Source organism: Opisthorchis viverrini (genome assembly GCF_000715545.1).
Source record: "Opisthorchis viverrini unplaced genomic scaffold opera_v5_223, whole genome shotgun sequence".
Lineage (NCBI taxonomy): Eukaryota > Metazoa > Platyhelminthes > Trematoda > Opisthorchiida > Opisthorchiidae > Opisthorchis > Opisthorchis viverrini.
The window spans coordinates 779,445-801,885 of record NW_008751880.1 but is presented as its reverse complement, the minus strand read 5'-3'; the positions used below and the strand labels follow the sequence as shown (position 1 = coordinate 801,885).

Here is a 22,441-nt window from a genome sequence, read left to right as displayed (position 1 = left end):
GCTTGCTCTGATCTTCCAAACTACTCAACTAAAAGATTTGCATGCAAACTAAGAAAATTTCCCTTTTCAGATTCATAAACTTCGTCCCTAAGAGGAAACAAAGGAAATTTTCTTCTACCGGGTAGTCCTTTAAGCCCATTATTATCAAAGGAATTATAAAAGTGGCCAAATCACCAACCCGAGTTGCTTTGAGGAACTCCTCATCTAAAAATTTTTACAGCCAAGTGATTCGTCTGGATGCCCCAGCATTGTTGAACCGATTGTCGCAGGAATTGGTCATGTTGACAGTTATGGATTCGATAAAATATCACCATGCATTCACGTTCTGTCTGAAGCTGTACGCACCGTCAATATGGATCCGACGGTCTAGGAATGCAAATGCTTAGTCCCACCCTAATTTGTTTAGCACAACTGGGTTTCTCGAAGCGGTGCACGAGTGCAGTTTACGTTTGTTGACTTGAGCCCTCTGCTGTCTACCGTATTGTCGGATGTAGACGCTGTCTTGCAGTGAATCGCGTAAACACAATTGGTTTTCTCTGCTGGTTTGGTTAGGTATTTAATGCGAGTTATTCGTCTGTTTATTATCTTGTCCATCTGGAAAGGTGTGCGAATGGTGAGGCCGGACAACACGCGACAAATGACTTTCGACGTGTTACCGGCTCAAAGTCCACGACATGTGTACGGATTCAGGTGTTGAACTGATTGCCGGGACAGGATTTAAAAGATGAGAAGGGCCATTCATTGTTTCCAGCGCTGGTCGGATATAAGTGAGCTGGCGTTTCTCAGAAGGAAGGCGCTACGAACATGTTCGGCTCAGTGAACCGAGGTGCGAAGTAATCCAAAATCATCAGAATCGAAAAGCACAAGAGAAAACTAGATATACCTTCAAGAAGCGCAGATAAATGTCGATCGCCAGCCGAAGACTCAGCAGCGACAGGAATATGAAAGAGACACACACAAACAGACATTTACAGGCATACATTAATTTGTTACATCTCTTCCGGAATGCGTGAATCCAAAATCCAAATCGAGAATATTGTGAGTGCGGAAGCAGCGAGACTGAGTTGCAGTTCGGATGTTGCTACTTTTGTTCGCTTGCAAAGTAGATAAGCTAACGTGACCCAATTTCTTTTAAAAATAAACCAATAGAATATGAAGGTTGTTGTTGTTATAAGGCTCATTCACTCAACATGTTATCATCATTAGCATAATCACCATCATCATCATCATCACCAGAAATCTCAAATTAGAACGAAGGAAGAGATCAACACAAAGGACACAACAGTAGTCTAAAATATGTGAATACAACTTCATGTTCCACTTACGTTGGTCGAACTGAGGCATTGTTTTAATATTGCTCAGTTTCGGTGTCACTATCTGTGTTATGCACGTGCATAAATTCAATTTCTCTCCGAAGTAGGTTAGAAAAAGTCCATTTGTTGGCTCGAAAAGGATGATTCCATTCACTCACAATGATGACACAATAGGACCTTTTGTGGCCGATTATGGGTCGCGGGCTCATTTATTTTGGACATTGGTCCACAAATTTGAGGACCCAAAATGAACAAAAACCCGTATGTAAACATTCAATATGCACCCCGGTGTACAAAACTGCGTTTAAGACAACAACCGGTATGCTGGTCTATCTATAGGAAGCTCACATCAAGCTGCCTTTCAAATTTGCCAATAAAATTCTCATTCAAAACAGACAGAACAGTTGAAATGGCGAATTTTATATCCAGCAAACAGGGAGCCAATTAGTTTCAAGCGAATAATCTAAGAGGCAAATCATGGACACAATGGTTTGTGAGATATCGGGTCGAATGCGTCACTTTGCACGCTCATTTAGGTGGATACTCCTTACATGACTTATTTACTCCTCCAAAAAAGGAAACCTTTTGGGATATGTCATGATTTCAGACCAGAGGCATGAAATATTCGCTTACAAAATTCTATTCAGCCTGCGGAGGTCACGAGACTACAACTAATTAGTGACTCAATATGAGTGGCCATTATTACCAGGCGAATTATGCCGCTTTGGGGTGAAAATGTCGGATAGTGGGCATAAGGAAATCACCTCGGAAAAGGTTTGTTTTTAGACAAACACCTGTGATGAACTGAATCGTTTATTTGCTGACAAATGTACCAGCTCCAGAAAAGACTACGATAATCTCATGCACATGCGAATTCAATTTAGCGAACTGAGTCTTAATTAGGATTTTGGTATTGTGTAAAACGAATTCGTCTTTTGTGTTAACAAAAACGGCAGAGCAGCCACTTATCGGTTGATTAATATGCTACAGGAAATCTTTCGAGCTCCCGGGAATATAGGAGTAGTAATCACATTCTGCAGCCATACCTTGAAAACTGGATTTGTTTTTAAATCATGCACATCTGACTACATAAACTGACCTATTTAGAGAAAGGCGGGTAGGGGAAGTCTTCGTATGAAATTATTCAAAATTGCTTCGTGTTCATTCGTTAGATTTCTAATAAATCACATGATATTTTGTGCCACTAGATGCTTTAGGAGTCTCACTGAATACCGAGCGGTTAATCTTTTGAAATACTGTGGAAAACAATTACCAGTTGGTGGGTATGCAGGCTTCATACTAGCGAAATGCATTCCTACCAATTAGGTTTTGACGACAGAGTTATCTAGAACCCGGCTGAAACGCTTGTGTATGATGTTTTTAAGCAGCGCAATGTGCTGGACCAAACCGTCTTATATTTCAGTTGGCACTATATTAGAGATATCGCGATACATGTATAGACGTAATTCATTACTCGTAAGGTTGCTGAAGTGCTGCTGAGTGTATTTTGCTAATTTCGTGCAATCTGCGTTCAAGTAGAATAAAAAGTTGATGGATGCTCGGAAACCGCATCTACATGATGAGCTCCAAGAAGGACGAAACCGATGGATGACTTTCGAAGAATTTTCAGCAACCTTGTGAGTAGTGTCTTTTATGGAAATATACTGTGATATCTTAAATATCGTACCAACTGAAGCATGAGGGGGCCTTTGTGCAGCACAGTGAGTTGAAGAATATCATAAACGAGAGCCTCAATTGGGTCTCCAACGAAAACCAAATCGATTCGCAAATAAGGGTAATCCTCGAAAACAGTCCAATTTGGGTTCAAGTAGAACATAAGGTTGACAAAAACTCAAAGACTTCGCCTATCTAATGAGCACCATTAAGGGAGAAACCGGTCGCATGCTTTATGTTCCTGTCATAGTCACTAAGCTAGGTACGTTTGGGAGCAGTTATGATCTCACATGAATTGGATAGAGGTCTTTGAAATAAATAAGTCCATATGCATGGAGGTAAAGTAGAATAAGACTGATATGCTAACGTCATTGTTTTTATTATTTTCGAAATCCGAACTATCATGATATTTAGAATATTCTACTACTAAATCACGATTAAACACATCGACGGTAAGCTACCGGAAGCTGCATGTTGTCAAGTTCAAAACATCCAAGGCAGATCGTCAACTAATGTTCGTTCACCACACATCAGTTTAACATTGCTGCACATAGTTCAACTTGGGTGTTTCCAAAATATTTACACTGGGAGCGAGACGAGTAAATATTTTGGTCACAGCTGCAGACTAATGGTAATATTATGTAATTCTTTAAAATTCACTCCAGTTTATCCAAAACTGAAATAACAGCATCTCTCTTAGTACGCTTCTTTTCGTTTAGGCTCTATCTTATGCGCTGTTATTTGTATCGTTTGCCAAGGCTTTTGGAGTACTCCCTACATAGGGATCCACTTGAATTAGAAATATCCTTATGTTTATCTACCCATTTAGTCTGTCCGACAGAAAGAAGTCAGTCTTCCGTGCTAAGCCTACTTGACCTTGTATAGAACAGACAGTTATTTTGATAAGTGGGCCAGCCTTTTGTCCTATATCAAAGGAAGGACAATAAACCTTTTAAGGTTAGACGAATGTCTAGGGTAGTCTCCCGTGCCAATCTATTCTAGCCTATGTGCCACCACACGATGAACAAGGCGGATGCAAATATATTGTAGTGGAGAGTTTTTAGGTAAGATGCGGTTTGCTGATGTGGCCTAACATCGGTATAATTAAAGTTTGTTGTCTACTACAATAATGATTCCAAGCCTATCCCGGGACAAATTTACTGAGATCGGGGCTGCGAAAACGAGTATGACTCATTGGCCTTCACTAGCCTTCAGTTCAAAACACCAGGTGACATCTCACTCCAAAACTTAAGGAGAATGACTAAACTTCGAAAGAAATAAAATCTTTTCACAAATCATTTCAAAAGGTGAATCTACGCTTATTTCGGAAACGAAGCAAAGCCCATTGAGCAAAGCGACACCGAATCCTGCTATCTTAGGCCATGACTTATACTGTGTTTTCCGCCATCTCTTTCATTTGATGTCGCCAGATCAACCTGCTTATTGTGTTGAAGAATCCTTTGTCAACTCAATGAAGGAAAAACTGAACCCCGTAACAGCGTTGCTCCGTTATCCAACGGCCCCAAAAATTTTGGCTCCGGGCACTCAGCTCTTATATCGCATCTCTTGCACTTTAGATGTGCATCACCACAGAGGAATAACCGTATCCATAGAGCAGAGAACCACTGGGTCGATCGAATTCTTCCAGTACTGGCATGTACCTCGAAGTTCAAACTAGCGTTAACTAACACCTCGGGTTTTCTCAGCCTCTGAGCACAAGGCTGTTTGCGCAATCTAGTGCGTGGAAGTCAGCAACGACACTGCCATTCTCCTGTAGTGCTCTTGTGATATCTGTATCTAAGGTCGTCACTAGTTCCAGGACACAAATGTATTCTCAGTTTCCGCCAATGGCTTACTTTTATTTTCATGAGCCGCCTATCCTGAATGTAGTTCCCACCCATCAATACTGGCTGAAACGTATTCAGCTACTTATTTGTCGGAATCGTCCAGGCGGACGCTGATCAGGACACAAATCCCTCAAATCACATGTCGTTTTAATAATTCTGTTTGCTGCGCTGCCGTAAAATGAACAGTGCGCTCAGTGAATTGATCAATGTCAATTCACGTAGACTATATTTCGTGTGAAAAAGTTAACCCACCGACTTATCGTGAGCTACGTCAAGGACAGACGGATCCAAGATGGAACAGTTTATCGGCTGTAAAGTTAAAACGCAATATCTGCACGCTTGGGTTTGTCAGTAAACTGCCGAAAGACATACTCACCGTGTAGTACCTGAGGAGCCATCCAGGAAGGCGTCAGTAACCAGAAAAGTGAACAAGGTGATGAGGATTGTGGCTAAGAAAAATAACACTGATTTACCGAGAATACTGAATGAAAATGGAGATCAGACATTAGCAACTTAACTTGTACGTCTTATCAAACCCTAAATCATCTTTAATCTCATTAACATTAGGATTTTAAAAATTCAGAATTGATGATTTCTCTGTCACCGGAAAGTAGAAATTTTTTGGGGTCCACGTCAATTTTCTGAGGACTTTCCAACAAAAATATCTGCTTCATGAATCCACACTTGGAGCCTTATTTCTTGTTAACAACGTTTCGTGGAAACCCGTGAAGTCTATGCATCGGCAGTGGTGCACAATCTTAGCTCGTAGGTTCAGGCTGTTGTTATTCAGCCAGAGATTAGTTGCGGTATTCCTCCTGGTGCGCATCGCTCCCGTTACGTCTGATATTGCCACCCTTTTTTCCGATGAGCACTCATTTGCGCACAAAACATCAGTAGACTGAACAATCCTGACTCCAAAAACCGCGCAACTTGATATGAGGATAGGTACAGCAGAAGCAGTTTCATTCAGACAATGAAGAGGAAAGGAGATTTTTAACTTCCTAGGAGCGACTAAAGCCGTTAGGAATTCTTTCCCCAAATATTCGCGTCATATTATAAGGGAATTAGTAATTAACGTTTTTTAAACTGACAAGCAACTAATGATGTCAGATGGGCATGTCAGATAAGCTGGACAACCATGATGCCAGCTTTTAAATGCTTGTATGTATGGCGTCAATGAGTGTGGGGGTGATTATCTAACATAATTAGGATCCACTGGGAGATCGTACAGGAAGGATGCACGCCGTATCAGTGATGTTCTTTGCCACCACAAGGAAACCGTGGAACCCGTTTTTTGTAGGTATTGAGTCACATATGAAATTCGCACTATGTGGAAAGAAATACAGCAACCTTTTCTGTCTTCCGTAAAACACGTGGTTTGCGAACCTCTGTTCAGCAAACGTGTTAGTAGGACTACCTTCGAACGGATAAATCCATTTAAGTAACGACTTCCCTTGTATACTGAAGCATTGTTTCTACATTTCAGTCTTCACTGACATCCTATTGGACTGTTAGCTCTTTTTCCATTCTGGTTTAGTTGAATTCCATACCACGGAACGGTCCACTTGTTTGCAGTATAACTTCCTCGAAGTCGTTTGTCTTCTCCATTCCGGTGATCTAACGTGTCTGGCTGATATATTATCAAGGAGGATATAATGCTGGCGACGGGAACCCAACGCGAACATAAACGTCAGTTTCAGCTGAGGATTTGAAAGCAATCCTTCAACAGCAACAAGCGCAGCTCGAACAATCGCAGTTGCGACTTATTCAGTCTCTTACTCAAGTTATCAGTCATCAGACATCGGCTCCATCTCAGATTGGTACTTTATTATCCTTTGCGGATTCTATCGCAGCAACTGTTATCGCATTCCTCTACAAGCCAGCATTTGGTCTCACATTTGATTCATCGCACAGTCGCTGGGAAGATACTTTTCAAAATTATTTCACCGATAAAGACGATGCGTGGAAATCCCGTCTCTTGGTCCGGAAACTTGGAACCCTCAAGCACGATCGGTTCACGAACTTTATTCTTCTCAACCATCCAAAGGATCCATACTTTGCACAAACAGTGAAACAACTCCGTGAAATTTTCGGTGAGCAACATTCACTTTTTACTGTCCGATATAATTGTCTCAAATTGGTCAAGCGCGATGCCGACGATTACGTCACTTTTGCTGGTGTTGTCAACCGCCATTGTGAAATATTTCAATTGCAGTCACTTACAGAGTATCAGTTCCAGTGTCTAATTTTCGTTGCTGGTCTTCAGTCTCCGCAGGAATCAGATATTCGCTTTCCAAGCTTGAGCACGAGAAGGATATTGCCGCGAAAGTACTCACTACCGAATGCCAACTTTTGCGTAATCTTAAACACGATACCGCAATGGTACAGCAGACGTCACGACTTACTAATCCCAGTGGTGTCATGGCACTGAAACGAACCACTGTTACACATGGGAAAAAACCGCCAACATCGTGATGGTCTTGTGGCGAGTGGAATTATGCACGTTTCTGTCCATTCAAGAAGCACCAGTACCAGAAGTTTCATCGGTGGGGCCACAATGAAGGTTTCTGCCACACTCAAAAATCCACCGCACCCAAAAACCAAAAGAGCTTTGACAGTCCAATCAGCAACACAGTCAAAAAGCAGTCGTACAAGAAACGTCCGCAGTCCAGATATGTGTTTGCAACATTCCAAGTTGAATTTGAGTCCCGCAGGAAATACCTTACAGTTTCCATCAACGAAGTTCCAATCCGTCTGCAGCCCGACACAGCTTCAGATATTACGTTGATCTCACGTTCCAATTGGGAGTTGATAGAAAAACCTGTTGTGTCATTCACGAATCATCGGCCCAAAGTGCATCTGGCGGTACCCTACTTCTGACTGGCAAGTTAGCCTGTAATGTATTATTCAACAATCTACAGTTCCCAGAAACTTGTTATCTCACTGACTGTCCTAATTTGAACATTCTTGGACCTGATTGGATTAAGAAACTTGACCTTTTCAGTGCACCGTTATCATCTGTGTGCAGTACTCTGAAATTTTCATCCTCCTCAGACATTGCAGAACACTTTACTAACACACTGGAGACAAAATTCAACGATGTCGTCCAAAGTGGCCTTGGATGCTGTACCAAAACCAAGGCAAGCCTCAAACTCCAACCTGACTCCACACCAATTTTCAGACAGAAGCGTCCCGTACCATTTGCCATTCTTGTAAGTATGGAGAATGAACTTTTTCGTCTCCACCAATCCGGAGTTATCCAGCCAATAAACTATTCATCATGGGAAGCTCCCATTGTTGTCATCAAAAAAGCAAATGCCAAGGTGCGCATATGTGCTGATTATTCCACTGTATTAAACGCCATGTTAGACTCTCACCAATATCCATTACCGGTACCAGAAGACTTGTTCACCAAACTCACTGGTGGAAGATGTTTCGCAAAGCTGGATCTCGCTGATGCTTACCTTCAAACAGAAGTTATGATGACTCCAAAGAACTTCGGACAATTTAACCGTCTGCCATTTGGGGGTAAAATCTGCAGCAGCACTATTTCAACAAACCATGGATGCCATGCTAAACGGGTTATCAGGAGTTGCTGCTTATTTGGATGACATCGCTCTTACAAGTTCTAGTCAAGAAGAATTTCTGCATCGTTTACATTGTGTACTCGAACAAATTCAACAATATCGTTTTCATCTACGTGCAGAGAAATTTGCATGTTTCCTCACTTCCATCAAATACCTTGGATTTAATTTTGACGAACATGGTCGCCATCCAGACCCAGAAAATATTTCTGCCATACAAAAAATGTCAGCACTGACAAATTCAGCAACCTTTCGCTCCTTTCTCGGGTTAGTAAGCCACTACAGTTCATTTTTGTCAGACATGCATCGTGTCCGTGAACCACTAAATCATCTTTTAAAAAAGGATGTACCTTGGAACCGGTCACATCAGTGCCAGTCCGCTTTTGACAAAGTAAAGTCATTTCTCAGCTCTGATCCGCTATTCCCACATTAGAATCCAGCCATCGACATTACTGTTGTTTCAGACGCATCCAACTACGGTATTGGAGATGTCATCTTCCACATTTTCTTCGACGGAAACGAAAAAACAATTGCCCACGCAACTAGATCCCTAAGAGTTACCGGGCGCAATTATGGTCAAATTGAAAAAGAAGCTTTAGCAATAATCTTCGCCACCAGGAAGTTCCACAAATGCTTTATGGACGTCATTTTACGCTCATTGCTGAACATAAGTTCCTTCTCGCCGTCTTCGAATCTAAGAAAGGCATCCCTGTTTACGCAGCCAACCGTTTCCAACGTTGGGCTACAATGCTTTTGGGCTACGACTTCTCCATCAAGTACCGGTCTACTGATGCTATTGGCCAAGCTGATGCATGATCAAAACTCATGGATTCTCAATCCGAGGACGCTTTTGTTGATGTAATAACAGTGGAACCAGAAGTCAACGCGGCGCTTGCTACTACAATCCGTGCACTCCCAGTTACTTCTGCCATGGTTCGCGACGCCACTCCTGTGATCCGTTACTTCAAAATGTACTCCATTTTCACTCCACACACTGGCCCGCATTATGTTCCAATAAACAACTTCAACCATTCTACCAACGTCGATCCTCACTTTCCGAGGTTGTTGGTTGCTTTCTCTTCACGGGACGAGTAATTGTGCCCCGGAATTACAGAGCGAAGTTCTTAAACAATTTCATTTTTGACATCCCGGTATTAACCGCATGAAGGCGCTAACACGTAGTTATGTCTACTGGCCGAGCATAGATAAGCAGTTAGAAGAACCTGTACGCAAGTGCTCAAAATGCCAACTATCTGCAAAATCCCCCCGGAAAACAAAGGTATATTCATGGTCAGTCCCAGAAAGTCCATGGTCATGGCTTCATATTGACTTTGCGGGACCAATCAACGGCCAACGAAACCTCATTATAGTAGATGCTTATAGCAAATGGCCAGAAGTGTTTAACATGAAAAGTATTACTGCTTGTGCTACCATTTCAAAACTACGACATGTGTCCAGCCAATTTGGAGTTCCAAATGTCATTGTTTCTGACAACGGTAGTGCATTCACCTCTTCCAAACTTTACGATTTATGTCGAGAAAATAGCATACAACACGTGCGATCACCACCGTTCCATTCACAATCGAATGGCCAGGTGGAAAGATTTCTGGAAACTTTCAAACGCGCACTACTAAAACTCAAAGGTGAGAGGACCACACGGGAAATCATCGAGACATTTCTGCTGAGTTACAGGGCGACACCAAATGTTAACGTTCCACATAGTAAGTCCCCGGCGGAGGTACTTATGAACCGGAAGACCCGCTGAACCGTTGACGTCATCCGTCCAACACCACATTCGCCAACCGGTAGAAACATAAATATGGGAGTTCAGTTCAAACTACATCATGGTGCTGTAAATAACATATTTATACCCGGCCGATCTGTGCTAGCGAAAGACTATCGTGTTGGCGCGGAAAAGTGGACATAAGGCATAGGTGTGCGCCGTGGCGGAAGAGTTGTCTGTGAGGTATATGTAGGCTCCTCTATCTGGGTCCGTCAAGCCAATCAGCAGCGCGCTTCTTAACGTCCAGCGGCAGCTATCCTCGACCCTGTTCTTCCACTGTTGATTCTCCTCGACACATTTGAGTTAGCTCAAAAGGCAAAAGCTCCAGAGCCGATGAATGAACCGGCAATTTCCAAAAGTTGCACACCCAGAAGATGGACCGATTGAATACGAAGGCCCGTCATACCAATGCAACTCAACCCTCAGCAGCAGCCCTACGATCGAGCACTTCAAAGGGGAGATGTCAGTAGGACTACCTCAAAACGAGCAAATCTACTTTACTAACGATTTGTCTTGTATAATAAAAACCTTGTTTCTACATTTCAGTCTCTCACTGACATCCTATTTTACTGTTAGCTCTTTTTCTATTCTGGTTCAGTTGAATTAAATACCACGAAACGATCCACTATTTTGCAGTATAAATTCCTCGAAGTCGTTTGTCTTCTCCATTCCGGTGATCTAACGTGTCCGACTGATATATTTCCAACGAGGATATAATAAACTTAAAGGAGCATGAAAGTATATTAGGTTGGAGGGGAGACTGAGGATATCGAGGAGACTTATGTTGGTTTTCTTTTCGCCTAAATATAATGGTATTCGATACATCTTTCCTCCGGAATTCATGTGCTTGCTCGTACGCAGGTATCGATTTGTCAACTGCTTCGACACAACACAAACCTACCCTCATCTGACTGGATCGTTACCTCATTCATAGTAGCTAGTCCACTAGAAGCGGGCGTATGGATCACTGCCAGTAAACTGTGGAAAAGTTTAACCAGTTGTTTTGTTGGATGAAGAACCCCAAAATGGGGTGTGTAATGGGAATTTCTGTGCAATTCGCTAAACACGCTGGTTTCACCCACTTGACAACAAAATAGTCAAGAAAACAGTATTTTTTTATCGCTACTACCCAAGCTGTGTGGATTCGGTAATTTTTGGGCATCAGATGTGAGTCAGAATTTAAAAATGCATTATTTTGGTCAAATGAGATTTCTTTGTTCTCACCTTGATGGAAGTAGCACCTTTAATTGAAGATCATTAAAACTGATATTCATCTGAGTCTCCTGCTAACACGGGTTTTATTATCCGAATATCTCACTCTTCTGTCTAATCAAAGCGCGACAACCTAAGTAACTGGTCCACAGTACTTATCTCATCATTTCGCAAGTTTAAATTCGGAGTTATTGACATGTTTTCATCCCTACTCGCATCAAAAAAGTCGTTAACTGGCATGCTATGTCCCGTTGAACACTCGAGGTCATCAATGACACAACCAAGTAAATGGACAATGAACATTTCTAGAAATACACTCATTTGCAATTCAACTTGGCTTCCATGAGAGACTCAACTGGGTCTTTCGCTTGATATTCTACAACTGAATGTGCTTCACACAGACCGCCTTAGGTTTCAGTCGGCACGATATTCAAGATATCGCAGTATATTTTCATGAAGGAAACTACTCTCAAGGTTGCTGAAAACTCTTCGACAGCCCACGACCGGTTTCGCCTTTCTTGGGGCTCATCAGGTAGGCGCAGTCCCCGAGTTTCCATCAACCTTATGTTCTACTTGAAACTAAATTGGATAGAGTAGTTTACTTTATGGAGATATAATGCGAAATCTCGAATATCGTGCCAACTGAATCATGCGGCGACCTGTGTGCAGCACATTCAGTTGTAGAATATCATAAACGAGAGATTCAGCTGAGTCTCTCGTGGCAATCTTGTACCAATATGAGTTCGCGTCTGATAATGGAGACTTATGAAGAGACTCTAAAAGACGATTTTGATAAGTTCGTCCAACTTCCGGATCTGCCAGTCTCTCAGTCCGCACTTTACGCGGTCATGGGCTGTCTAAGAGTTTTTAGCAGCCTTGTGGGTAGTTTCCTATATAAACATTTCTAGTTTTTTCCAGACCGTTATACAAAAACTTAGTTCCAAATGCAGCTGACTCACTGGGACTTACAAACACCAGCGAGCATTGCGCTTTCTCCAACAGCAGTATGCCATCGAAATTGAGGGCATGGTTAAATCCGTAGACTTGAAAAACCTACGCGTAAATAAACCGATTCGCATACAATCTAGCAGGCTCTTTTCGATCAAAATATGTAAAAACTTAGAATCCACAGTAGTGCTCTCTCAATACATTGTTTTGCCGGAGATCCCCCAAACAAAATCTCTTGTCCCACGGAAAGTTTAAATAGTATACTTGAAATATTTCGGACATAATAAACGTTGAACCGCCTAGACTGGAGTGTTACACTGGAACACCATGTATAAGCCCCTCCTATGCCTCTGATACATATATTCTGCACATGGTGTGTATAATCTCCACTCTTTAATTAAAAAGGTTAGCCCGAAGCGTTTCGTACATTTTTTACCTGGTAAGGCGCAAGCAGCTGATTGAAGTGGAAGCATTTCACGGTATGTCAGCCTGCCTCACTCATCTTACAGCAGTTGTCGGTTAAGCTAGTTGTTCACGAACCATTAACCCACAGCTTTATTCAATGAACGGACCAAATGGCCTCGTACTTTTAGTGCGCCTCCAAATATGTTATGGCGGTCAAGGTGAATAAAGTTGTCCGATTCATTCAGAAGTCCTATGTCAGCCCTCATAACGATGCGATCCTAATCAATTCATGTGGTGTTGTCACTGCGAAACTTCTACTTCGAAGGTAGACGGTTGTTTATGGAGTCAGTCCACCTGATAATTTAGGAAGCAAAGTCTGGACATCATCGGAGGAACAATCACGATCGAGCACGTCGATGTCTGTAAAAAAGGCAATAAATTGATGATCTTTGAAGCAGCAAAAGAATTACGGTATTGAGCTGTCAGTCAAGACCAAAACAAGCAGTCTGGAAAAGAGTACTTCCGCTATCTGTAATACTCCATCTGCAATCCATCAATGTGGATATTTTTCAGAAGACAGATTTTGATATAGCTCCGTCGCTTGCACTTGCCGACAGGTCGTCCGGGTCAAGATGAGGTCAAGAGGTCGAGTATGGGAATGTTTGAAGGCACTGCATTGCTCACTCCAATTGATGTTCAACATTTCTCTCGCTCCATGCGATTTTTGAAGGCTTCTCACACACGTTGTTACTCATTGACGTAAGTCTGAAGCCCTCTTATCTAATCTAAAGGTAGTCTTCTGACCAAGTCTCTTGACCAAGTTGCAGTCTTTTTTGGCCTTTAGACTTTGCAGAATAAACTATTGCACATCGAACAAAACTTCTATAACCCCAAAACTCAGTTGGTTGTTACTCTGAACAATTAATTGGTAAGCGCAAGCTAAAGTTTCTGTTCATACACATCAAAAGTGAAATGTGGTCGCATGGGCTTCTAGGTGAAAATCCGGAAACTTTAGTTGAAATCCTTCCGGACAAAATAGCACCCTTGGATGGCTCTACATTATTGTTGGGCCCATTCTTCAAGTGTTTCCAATTCAGGTAAGCAGAATATTCTTTTAAATTCTGGAATCAAGGTCTGATTACGAGTGCAGCCGGATGACCAAAAAGCAGTAAATTGCATTCACCAGGATTGGGGAAATCGGGCACAACAAGGCAGCCTCATCGTTATGTCTTGGAATATTGTCAATGGCCGCATAAAGTAGCAGTGTAGACCTATCAGAAGCTCTAATCCAGGTGGGTTATATTGGTCAGTTTCATCCCTGAAGGTTAATGACATTCTTACGCTTTCGGCTGGTCACTTGTAGCTGGTGGCCACATTCTGTGGTGTGAACATCAGGAGTAATGTAGTATGACGAGTTCTTTCTATTATCTGACACTTAGAATTGTAGCAACGCCTATGGTGTTGGAGTTTCTACAAACCAAGTATATTTCTTTGCAAAACAAAGCGCAAGAAACAACCCTCTTTAGCCTATTTTCAGTACCCACTCACAACTTGGATGAATGTGTTTTTAATGATCAGAAGGATACATTGGCACTTCTTTAATGACCCGAGGTAAACAGCAGAAGGTGGCGTCAAAGAAACGTTATCGTTGCACCGTCTTCTAGAATTTTTGTCACTGCCAAATTCACAGCAAATTACCTAACAGCGGACAGTTTGAGTCGGTCCGCAAAGAACTGACCCGGTGATATTCAGAGCCGCTATGAACTGTCTTGGCGCCAAAATAGCCAGTCGATGGGCCATTTTGGGCCAAATTAGTTGGCAAAATCCAAATGTCGTTTAGCTATATGCATAATGGTTATACTGCTGTTTACATAAACCATCCCATGAATGGCTATTGCTTCTGCCGAGGGACAGATGGTGAATTTCCTAAAGCGGCTTTGAGCAGCAAGGCTGAGTACGGATACGGTTGAAACTGATGCATGAGACGACTTGGACAAATAAGAAATATTTTGTTGAAAGTCCTCAACCGTTGTCTGACTGACAGTGTATGGAAATGACATTTGAAAATAAATATCAGTGTATGATAGACTGCCACTTGCATATAAATCAGAATTCTACAGCTTATTGAAGGATACTCAAAATTTAAGTTTTGTCTACGGATTGCTGCTGTGGATACAGATCAGTAATGAAATGTGTCATATTAGCCTCAAGGATGTTTGAAATAACCTGACCCGGAGTGCATTTGCTTTGCTTCCTCATCATGTATAAGGCAACGTATCAGATCACGGTCTTCCTTCAGGCTGATAAGCAGTTTCGGTCCACATTGCCAAAATAGTCGCAGCCATATACCATTCGCTCAGTATATACTGAAAATATTTCTAGTCGAGTGGGAAAATGTGTGCACTTTCACCACTTAAATAAAATAAAACAAATTCAATAAACCGCTCCCGGCAGGTTCCTGTAGTTCATCAGCTCGGTTTATATCCTACAATAAAGCCGAAATGCCTATTGCATCAAGCGTGGTCGTCCGTAAGTTGGCCGACAGACAGACAGAAGACATTGCCGTGATAGAGTGAGCGCTCTTGATGAACCAAAATGCAAGCAGTGGGCCGATATGATAATTCCTCTTGAGAAACAGCGACCATGAATGCGGGCAAACGGAAGATTGTCCGAATTCACTCACTGTCTTCTTAAATAGTTTACGTCTGGAACACTTTTTGCAGCATTATATACATAGAGTAATTTTTGCATACTCAGCTCTCAACACTGTCTTTTTCTGGACAGCCTCGATCAGCAACTTAGTTTCCAGATAATATCGAGTTAGACAATTCAAACCTACATTTTGGCTTTACTGTCCTCCATCGCTTTGCTGGCTACCTTTCAAAAAATTGTCGTTCTATTTTAAACCATTCTCAACTTACCTAGCGCTTTAAAATGCGAAGATGCCTATTGGAGAATGGTGAATTGATCGCTTTAGGATATGCGGTCACTTAGGCACAAGATACCGGTTCCTCTGCTATGCTAGTACTGATGAAACTTTAATGGAAATAAGTCTGTTTGGCCATCAGTTAGTGCTCGGGTCATTCTTGAACCGCCATGTAGCCTGACATGGGTGAAATTAAGGGTTTTCTGATCTTTTAGCACCATGAAGAGGCTTTGTAAATTACACGGCAATTTCGTCTTGCATGTGGAGTAAACTTGTGATGGAGCGACGAAAAGCGTTCATTGGAAATCATCAGTGGTGCTACCCTCAGGAGTCTATGGGGGATTCCAACTGTCGACCTCCTAGCTGGTAGATGAAGGCTAAACCGTTCGGACACGAATGATTTATCAGCGTTGTGACTGATTCGCACTTTGACGGGACATAGTACCACTCACACTTTAGCAACAGATCCACATCACGAGGTCATTTTTAGTCTGACTCCTCAAGTGAAGAATTACAGACAGGAAACTTACTCCTTGTGTGAATTACTTCACCCCGAATGTACTCTCAACTTGCTATTGCGCAACTCGACTGGTGATGAAATGCTTGCAACCACATTGTCCAGCTTATCGAACGAATTAACAACTTCTACTTTTAATCTGGACATACCTTTCAACCACGCAGTACCCAGAAGACACCGCGCACTACTGAAGTCTTCTCGACTGGTAACTGCTTCGTTATAGTTTCTTTCATTGTGAGCAGCGATCCTCTCCATGAAACTACGCATCCTCAAGACATTTGGAGTGTATTTACGATTCAAACTTAACATTGTCTCGAATAGGTGAGGGTTTCGCCCTCAAAATTAGTCATTCACTACATCATAGCACAGTGTTGTGGACATGGCGCTCACTCCCAACGTTTCGGCTACAAGAATAGCCTATATCCAGAGCTTTTAAAGCCAGGTGGGTGAGCATCTGGCATTCGGATCGGGTTCGTTTGCACATAGGTGGGGGACCACAAACAGCATGCAAGGAGTTCAGGTTGGTGTCGCATGCAAGTATATGGCTGTTTCAGGCACTGCATTGCTCACTCCAATTGATGTTCAACATTTCTCTCGTTCCATGCGACTTTTGAAGGTTTCACACACACACGTTGCTACTCATTGACGTAAGTTTCAAGGCCTGAAGCGTCGTACTTCAGGCCTCTCATCTAATATATAGGTGGTCTCTTGACGGACCAAGTCGCAATCTTTTGGTCTTGAGACTTTGAAGAATAAACTATTGCACACCAAATCAAACATTTATAACCCCAAAACTCCGTTGGTTGTTACCCTGAACAATGAACGGGTAAGCACAAACTACAGTGAGTTTGATCAAGAGTCAACTAAGAAAGATATTGGCTAAAGTATCTAGACCCAGTAAGGAATGGATTGGCACAGCAGTCATTCCATATAAAGCAGGAATATCGGAGATTATTCGAAGACTGTTTAACTTAGCCAACACTCGAGCAGCTTTTCAGAAGGGAAAAACGCTACGCTCAGTTTTGGTGCAATTGAAAGATCCCCCACCAGCTGAAAGGACTAGGGACTGTGTTTACAAAATTAACTGCAACGATTGAGTTAGCAAACTGCCAGGGAATTGCACACCAGAATTGGTGAGCATAAAAGAAGGATTAACAAACCACCAGGGAATGCAGAATAATACCAAACGCTGGTCAAAGACTCAGCGATGGCGGTACATGCCTTGGACACAGGACATAAAATGGATCTGGAGAATGTGGAAGTTTTAAGACGGGGACTGCGATTCACACTACAGCGGCTGATAGCCGAGGCGGTGGAAATTACTAAGCATCACAGCGTGAACAGAATCGAGGGTGTGGGGCTAGCGAGCGTATGGAAAGCGGTCTCAGATAAACGGAGTTGACACGTGACGCTGTGGTTGTCAATCCACTTAGGATCATTAGAAAAACGGGGGATGGGGGTGGAAGCCCCAACCGACCAAAGGTCACAGCATCCCTCTTACACAACTTCCTTAGCACTAGCTCACCCACACAGACTGACAGAAAGTTCAAACGAAGTTCAAGAGGAACCATCAAATGAACCGAACCAGAGGAACAAGAACCTAGGCTGGACCCAAACACATGTAGGTTTCCTCACCGACCCAACACTTGTTCAACCACTCTAACACACTAAAATCCCTCGGCCGACACCCAACAGAGATTTAGCTTGACTTAGCTGATTGGTTCTCCTTTCGCCTTAAATCTTGACCAACCTCGTAACCTAGTCACTTGGCCTGACGAAGCTTTTGTGTCAAAAGCGAAACGTTGCCCAGCAATAAATCTACCGATTAGCTTTCGAAAACGAAAGCTACAGTTTTTATTCATACATATCAAAAGTGAAATGTAGTCGCATGGGTTTCTAAGCGAAATTCCGGAAACTTTAGTTGAAGTAACCACTGAAATAATGCTCTTGTGACCAAAGTTCACGTACTTACCCCATGAATGCTATTTTTTCACCGTTATCGTTCCTCCAATAATAATCTAGGTCCAGTTTATTCGCAATGGACACCACTAGAACACTTGTGCTGAGTCCACTGGTGACCTGCAAAGTAGGAGTTGGCTTTTAAACACGATATACACCTTTGAAGATACTACCAAGCAAAACCCTATCCATTTGCAATACGGCTGTGGAATTCGTTGAAATGCACTTCACTGGGTAGTATATGCTTTCTTCCAAGTGTTCCGCATATCTGATTTGGGATAAATTTCAACTGCTGGAAATACAATCATTTGCACACCTAAATGGTGCACCGCGGGACCCAGCGGAGTCTCTCGTTTATGATATTCTGCAATTGGATATGCCTCATGTTTCAGTTGGTACTGTGATCGAGGTATCGATATATAGTTTATTGAATGAACACTACTCATGAGGTCGGTGAAAACTGTTCGTTTTCTCCCTGTTTCGTTCCTACGTAAGGTCTGCTTATGCCTCAGTAATTTTTGCCCATATTTTGTTTCCCACCGTCATTGCTCGCAAGTTCGTCTCGATTGTACCTATTTTCGAGAGTCCACTCCGACGGCAAGTTGGACCGACTGGGTATAGAACCAAGAGTTCCCGGGCGATAGGCTAACGAACCATCCACTACAGTAGACTGAAGCCCAGAGGGGCTTATTATTTTGTGTTACCCATGAACCGCACCCGCCAGACAGCCTTTGGCGAGGTGTGTTTTAAACTGACGAAACCGCACAATCTTCTCAGCTGCCGCGTCGCACCGCCGAACGAAAGACAGTCCCCCACATCCCAAACGTACTGATTTCTGTGACGTTATCTCTCTATACGGCCAACTGACACAGCAGACTGTCCCCAATCAAATCCCTGCTCCGCCAGCGACTACTTCCCGCTCCTGCTGATTGCGTCATTATTGATTAACCAGTTCCTGTCAGTCCTCAATACATCATCTGCTGCCCACGTCTGCCTGCTCCTGTTGACTACTGGCTACGAACCGCGTACAATCTAATAACCCCAATCGTTCTGTGAGATCCGAAGCCACCTAGATCTTACATTAAGTTTGCTGTAAACTCTTCAACACCTCGCCCCCAGTCTCGCTGTTCTTTGGGTTCACCAAGTAAATGCATTCCTCGAGTTTTCAGCAATCTTCTGTTCTACTTGAGCAATAGATTGCACACAGCTATGTGCCCACTTTCGTGATTAGATGTGGTGACGGAAGATTTCTAACTAGCTCTCCCGTTATTCTTTAAGTCGGAATTCACACTCGCGGTCGGAAAGTAATCGGTGCATGAAGCTCCCGCACTATTTTGAATGAAAAAAAAATGAAAGGCGTGCGTTCTGTTTATTTCCAGTGTGCGGTTTTACATCGTGGCCAAGGAACACGCTCTAAAGGTCCTTTGAAATGCAGAATTCAAGTGACTAAGACTAGTAAAAATACATTCACTTGCTGAGGGTTTTTTTAATTTCCAATACTGATTCCCTCTGACCATCATACCTTTAACTACTCTTTCTCCAATACGATAACGTCGTTTTGCATGTTATTCACCCCCACCTCAAAACGGCCATTTTTTGACTGATCAATTCGGCTTGATCGTTGTTGAAAGGGGGAAATATTGACCATGGCATCGAAGTTATAGAACTGGTTGTGTCCTGTTTTTAGACTGAAACAAACTTTCGGACTATGGCTTCGGTAGTAAGCACTAATCTGAACTTGAAATTAAGCAATCACATCTACTACCCAAAGTAAAAGGTTGTGCTCGGCTTCCCCAAATCTTCAGCAAATAGTGGTTTTCCCCAAGGCCAGAGGACAACACTGAGCACTGCTTTGATTGCCTTGAATAGAACATCGTAAATGTGCTGACCGGATTGTGCAGTCTGTATTTGTGTTGCGAACATCCATAGTTACTTATATGAATTTTATTTGGTACTGAGCACGCACACACTACGTTGTGTCTAAATTGCTTGTCGTCTGACAGCAACGACAGAGATCATACATTCTCCTACGTTACACAGAGCTCAATGACTTATCGAAACGTAGGTGAACCTGAGAACAGTTATTAAATTTGGCAATTGTGGAATTTTCACTGAACGGCACGTAGTGGGTGGTACCTAGCTTCAACGGGTCAGTTTAAAAACGTAACAGTTTATGTGTACATTGAAGCCATCTACCCTATCTCTGTGTGAGCGCAGTTACTGTGACAACACAAACATGTCGAAAACAACTTTGATCGGGTTGTGAAACGTGCACAAACTAAGCTACAAAGGCTCACTTACAATGACAATGAAGGTCATTTTGCTGGTGCTCTACAAAAGTGCGTTGACGGATATCGGTTTTCAGTCTGTACAAGCGATTTTCTTTCAGCGCCTACTCTCTATGTTCTGTATACACCTGCTAGTGTAGACATTTGGACACCTGTACGGATTTGTACTCTTTTCCCACAAGGACGTTTCTAAGGCAAGCTAATTTGTTCTATCCATTAGTAGGGTCACTCTCCATTTTTTGGTCCATCTTGAGACGAGACGGTTCGTCTAACTGACATTCAGTTGCTTCTGCGTCATTTAAACTACATGCACGTGGATGTGTTGAAATTGTTCACCTCGATCACTAAAAAAACTGTAAATCTGCCGCCACAGCGTTTGTTAGAGCATGAGCATGGATTTAAAACAAAATCTTAGATCTCGTCTTAAAATTTCAAGCTGGTTTTAAATGAAATCAGCTGATAAGAATTTGTAGTCTACTATCAAAACTGCAGAGCCGAATATGGCGGAGTATTTTCCTCTCATTATAGTTAAAAAGAATGTGAAATTTTGGACTAATGTGCTGCAGTGAGACGCTGAGTAGAATTCTGTTTTATCTAATTGGCTGTCAAAGGTGATGGTGAAAGGGAATAATTCAAACCAGTTCGGTGAATACGTGAACTACACACATTTTTTAAGATTTGGTCCCAACTGGAGAGTCGTATGAATCCCAACTGGATCGTCCGTTTACGAGTGTAGCATGCCCAACCCCAACACAAAGCAGGCAGTGATACGACCTCACATTACGAAAAGGCGATTGTATCTAGTCTGACCAGTGCCGCCGAAATGAAGCTTTTTCGATAGGTTTCTTGGGTATGAATTTCTAAGGGACTCCGCAAGAAACAGGGTGTTGCAGAATCCGAGGTGATTCGCCTGTTACTTTGAAGAGCTACCATTTTTCAAACACCCAAGCTTTGAATACCAGTACTAGCGGACAAACTTGCCGTCTGCTGAATAAACAATTTTGCTGGATGGTACTCCAATGTGGATCACTAGTCAGAAACCGAAACTTCGATTTTGTGTCACGAGATTTCCATCTGTTCCCACTGAAAAAAACGGGATGTGCTGCTATGAATTTGTACGCACTTTGAGAATGTCACACGATAGCACTGCGTAGAGCTTTTCAAGTCTTCACAATTTTAATGAATACGTATTTATGTAGGGCTTGGTACTCGTGGTTCGCTTATAGACCGGAATATTGGTCAAACACAGTCCAGTATATGCAAATCAGCCCACAGTCAGGGAAACCGTGTCAACCAGAACCCACGCTCCTTTAAACATGTTACGTAAAATTTCCAGTTGTGTGGAAATCCAGTTTAAAGTGCACAGACGACCTATCCAGAGTAACCACCGTCCAGTTATTGCAACTATTTAGCAAACGATGGTTGATTCACCTAAAAGTCAGATTTTCCAGGAAAGCGGATCCATCAGTCCACACGACTAGCTTTTTAAACAAAATGTGAACATCACTAATATAACTAATAGCATCAGCAATGTTGAGTATCACCACCAGTCCCCGATCTTACCATTAAACGTACACTACTAACAATGCTGTCAGAAATAAGCTACCAGAAAAAAGATGCATCGGTGAGCACCACTGACAACTGACTACATTTCCAGCCGATGTAACTTCGCTATGCAGTTCAAACAAAGGAAGGCGATGCTGACTAATTGAACGCACAATGCGAAGCTCAGTTCAATATGGGCAGGTTGAGAAACTCTCATTGAATAAACTGGGTTTCGCATGGTGCACAGCCACAACTTACAGATGGCAGTGCACGAAAATGTCGACTGGGTCTCCCGGAACGGGGGATAATTTAACTAATGCAGCAGTACAAAAGTCAGTGCCAGAATATTTAGTTATGCATTCAGTCCGAAACTGGCAAGCGTCTATAGAACAGTGACGCACTGGGCACTAAATCTACACAATCTATAAGTTGTATGTATC

General features: G+C 42.5%; 2 protein-coding genes across 2 annotated transcripts in view; both read left to right on the top strand.

Moving 5' to 3' along the window:
• The window catches only part of T265_08534 (hypothetical protein), a gene marked incomplete at both ends in the record, with an annotated part of 53,482 nt that extends 46,173 nt beyond the window's left edge, over positions 1 to 7,309 (top strand). The window contains 2 exons of the mRNA XM_009174363.1: positions 6,633 to 6,927; positions 7,101 to 7,309. Of these exons, the coding sequence (XP_009172627.1) occupies positions 6,633 to 6,927; positions 7,101 to 7,309 (504 nt within the window). The remainder of the gene's footprint in view (positions 1 to 6,632; positions 6,928 to 7,100) is intronic.
• Positions 7,310 to 9,823: 2,514 nt separating this feature from the next.
• T265_08531 (hypothetical protein) overlaps positions 9,824 to 22,441 on the top strand; it is a gene marked incomplete at both ends in the record, with an annotated part of 47,654 nt that continues 35,036 nt past the window's right edge. Inside the window, one exon of the mRNA XM_009174360.1 lies at positions 9,824 to 10,139. Coding sequence (XP_009172624.1) covers positions 9,824 to 10,139 — 316 coding nt within the window. The remainder of the gene's footprint in view (positions 10,140 to 22,441) is intronic.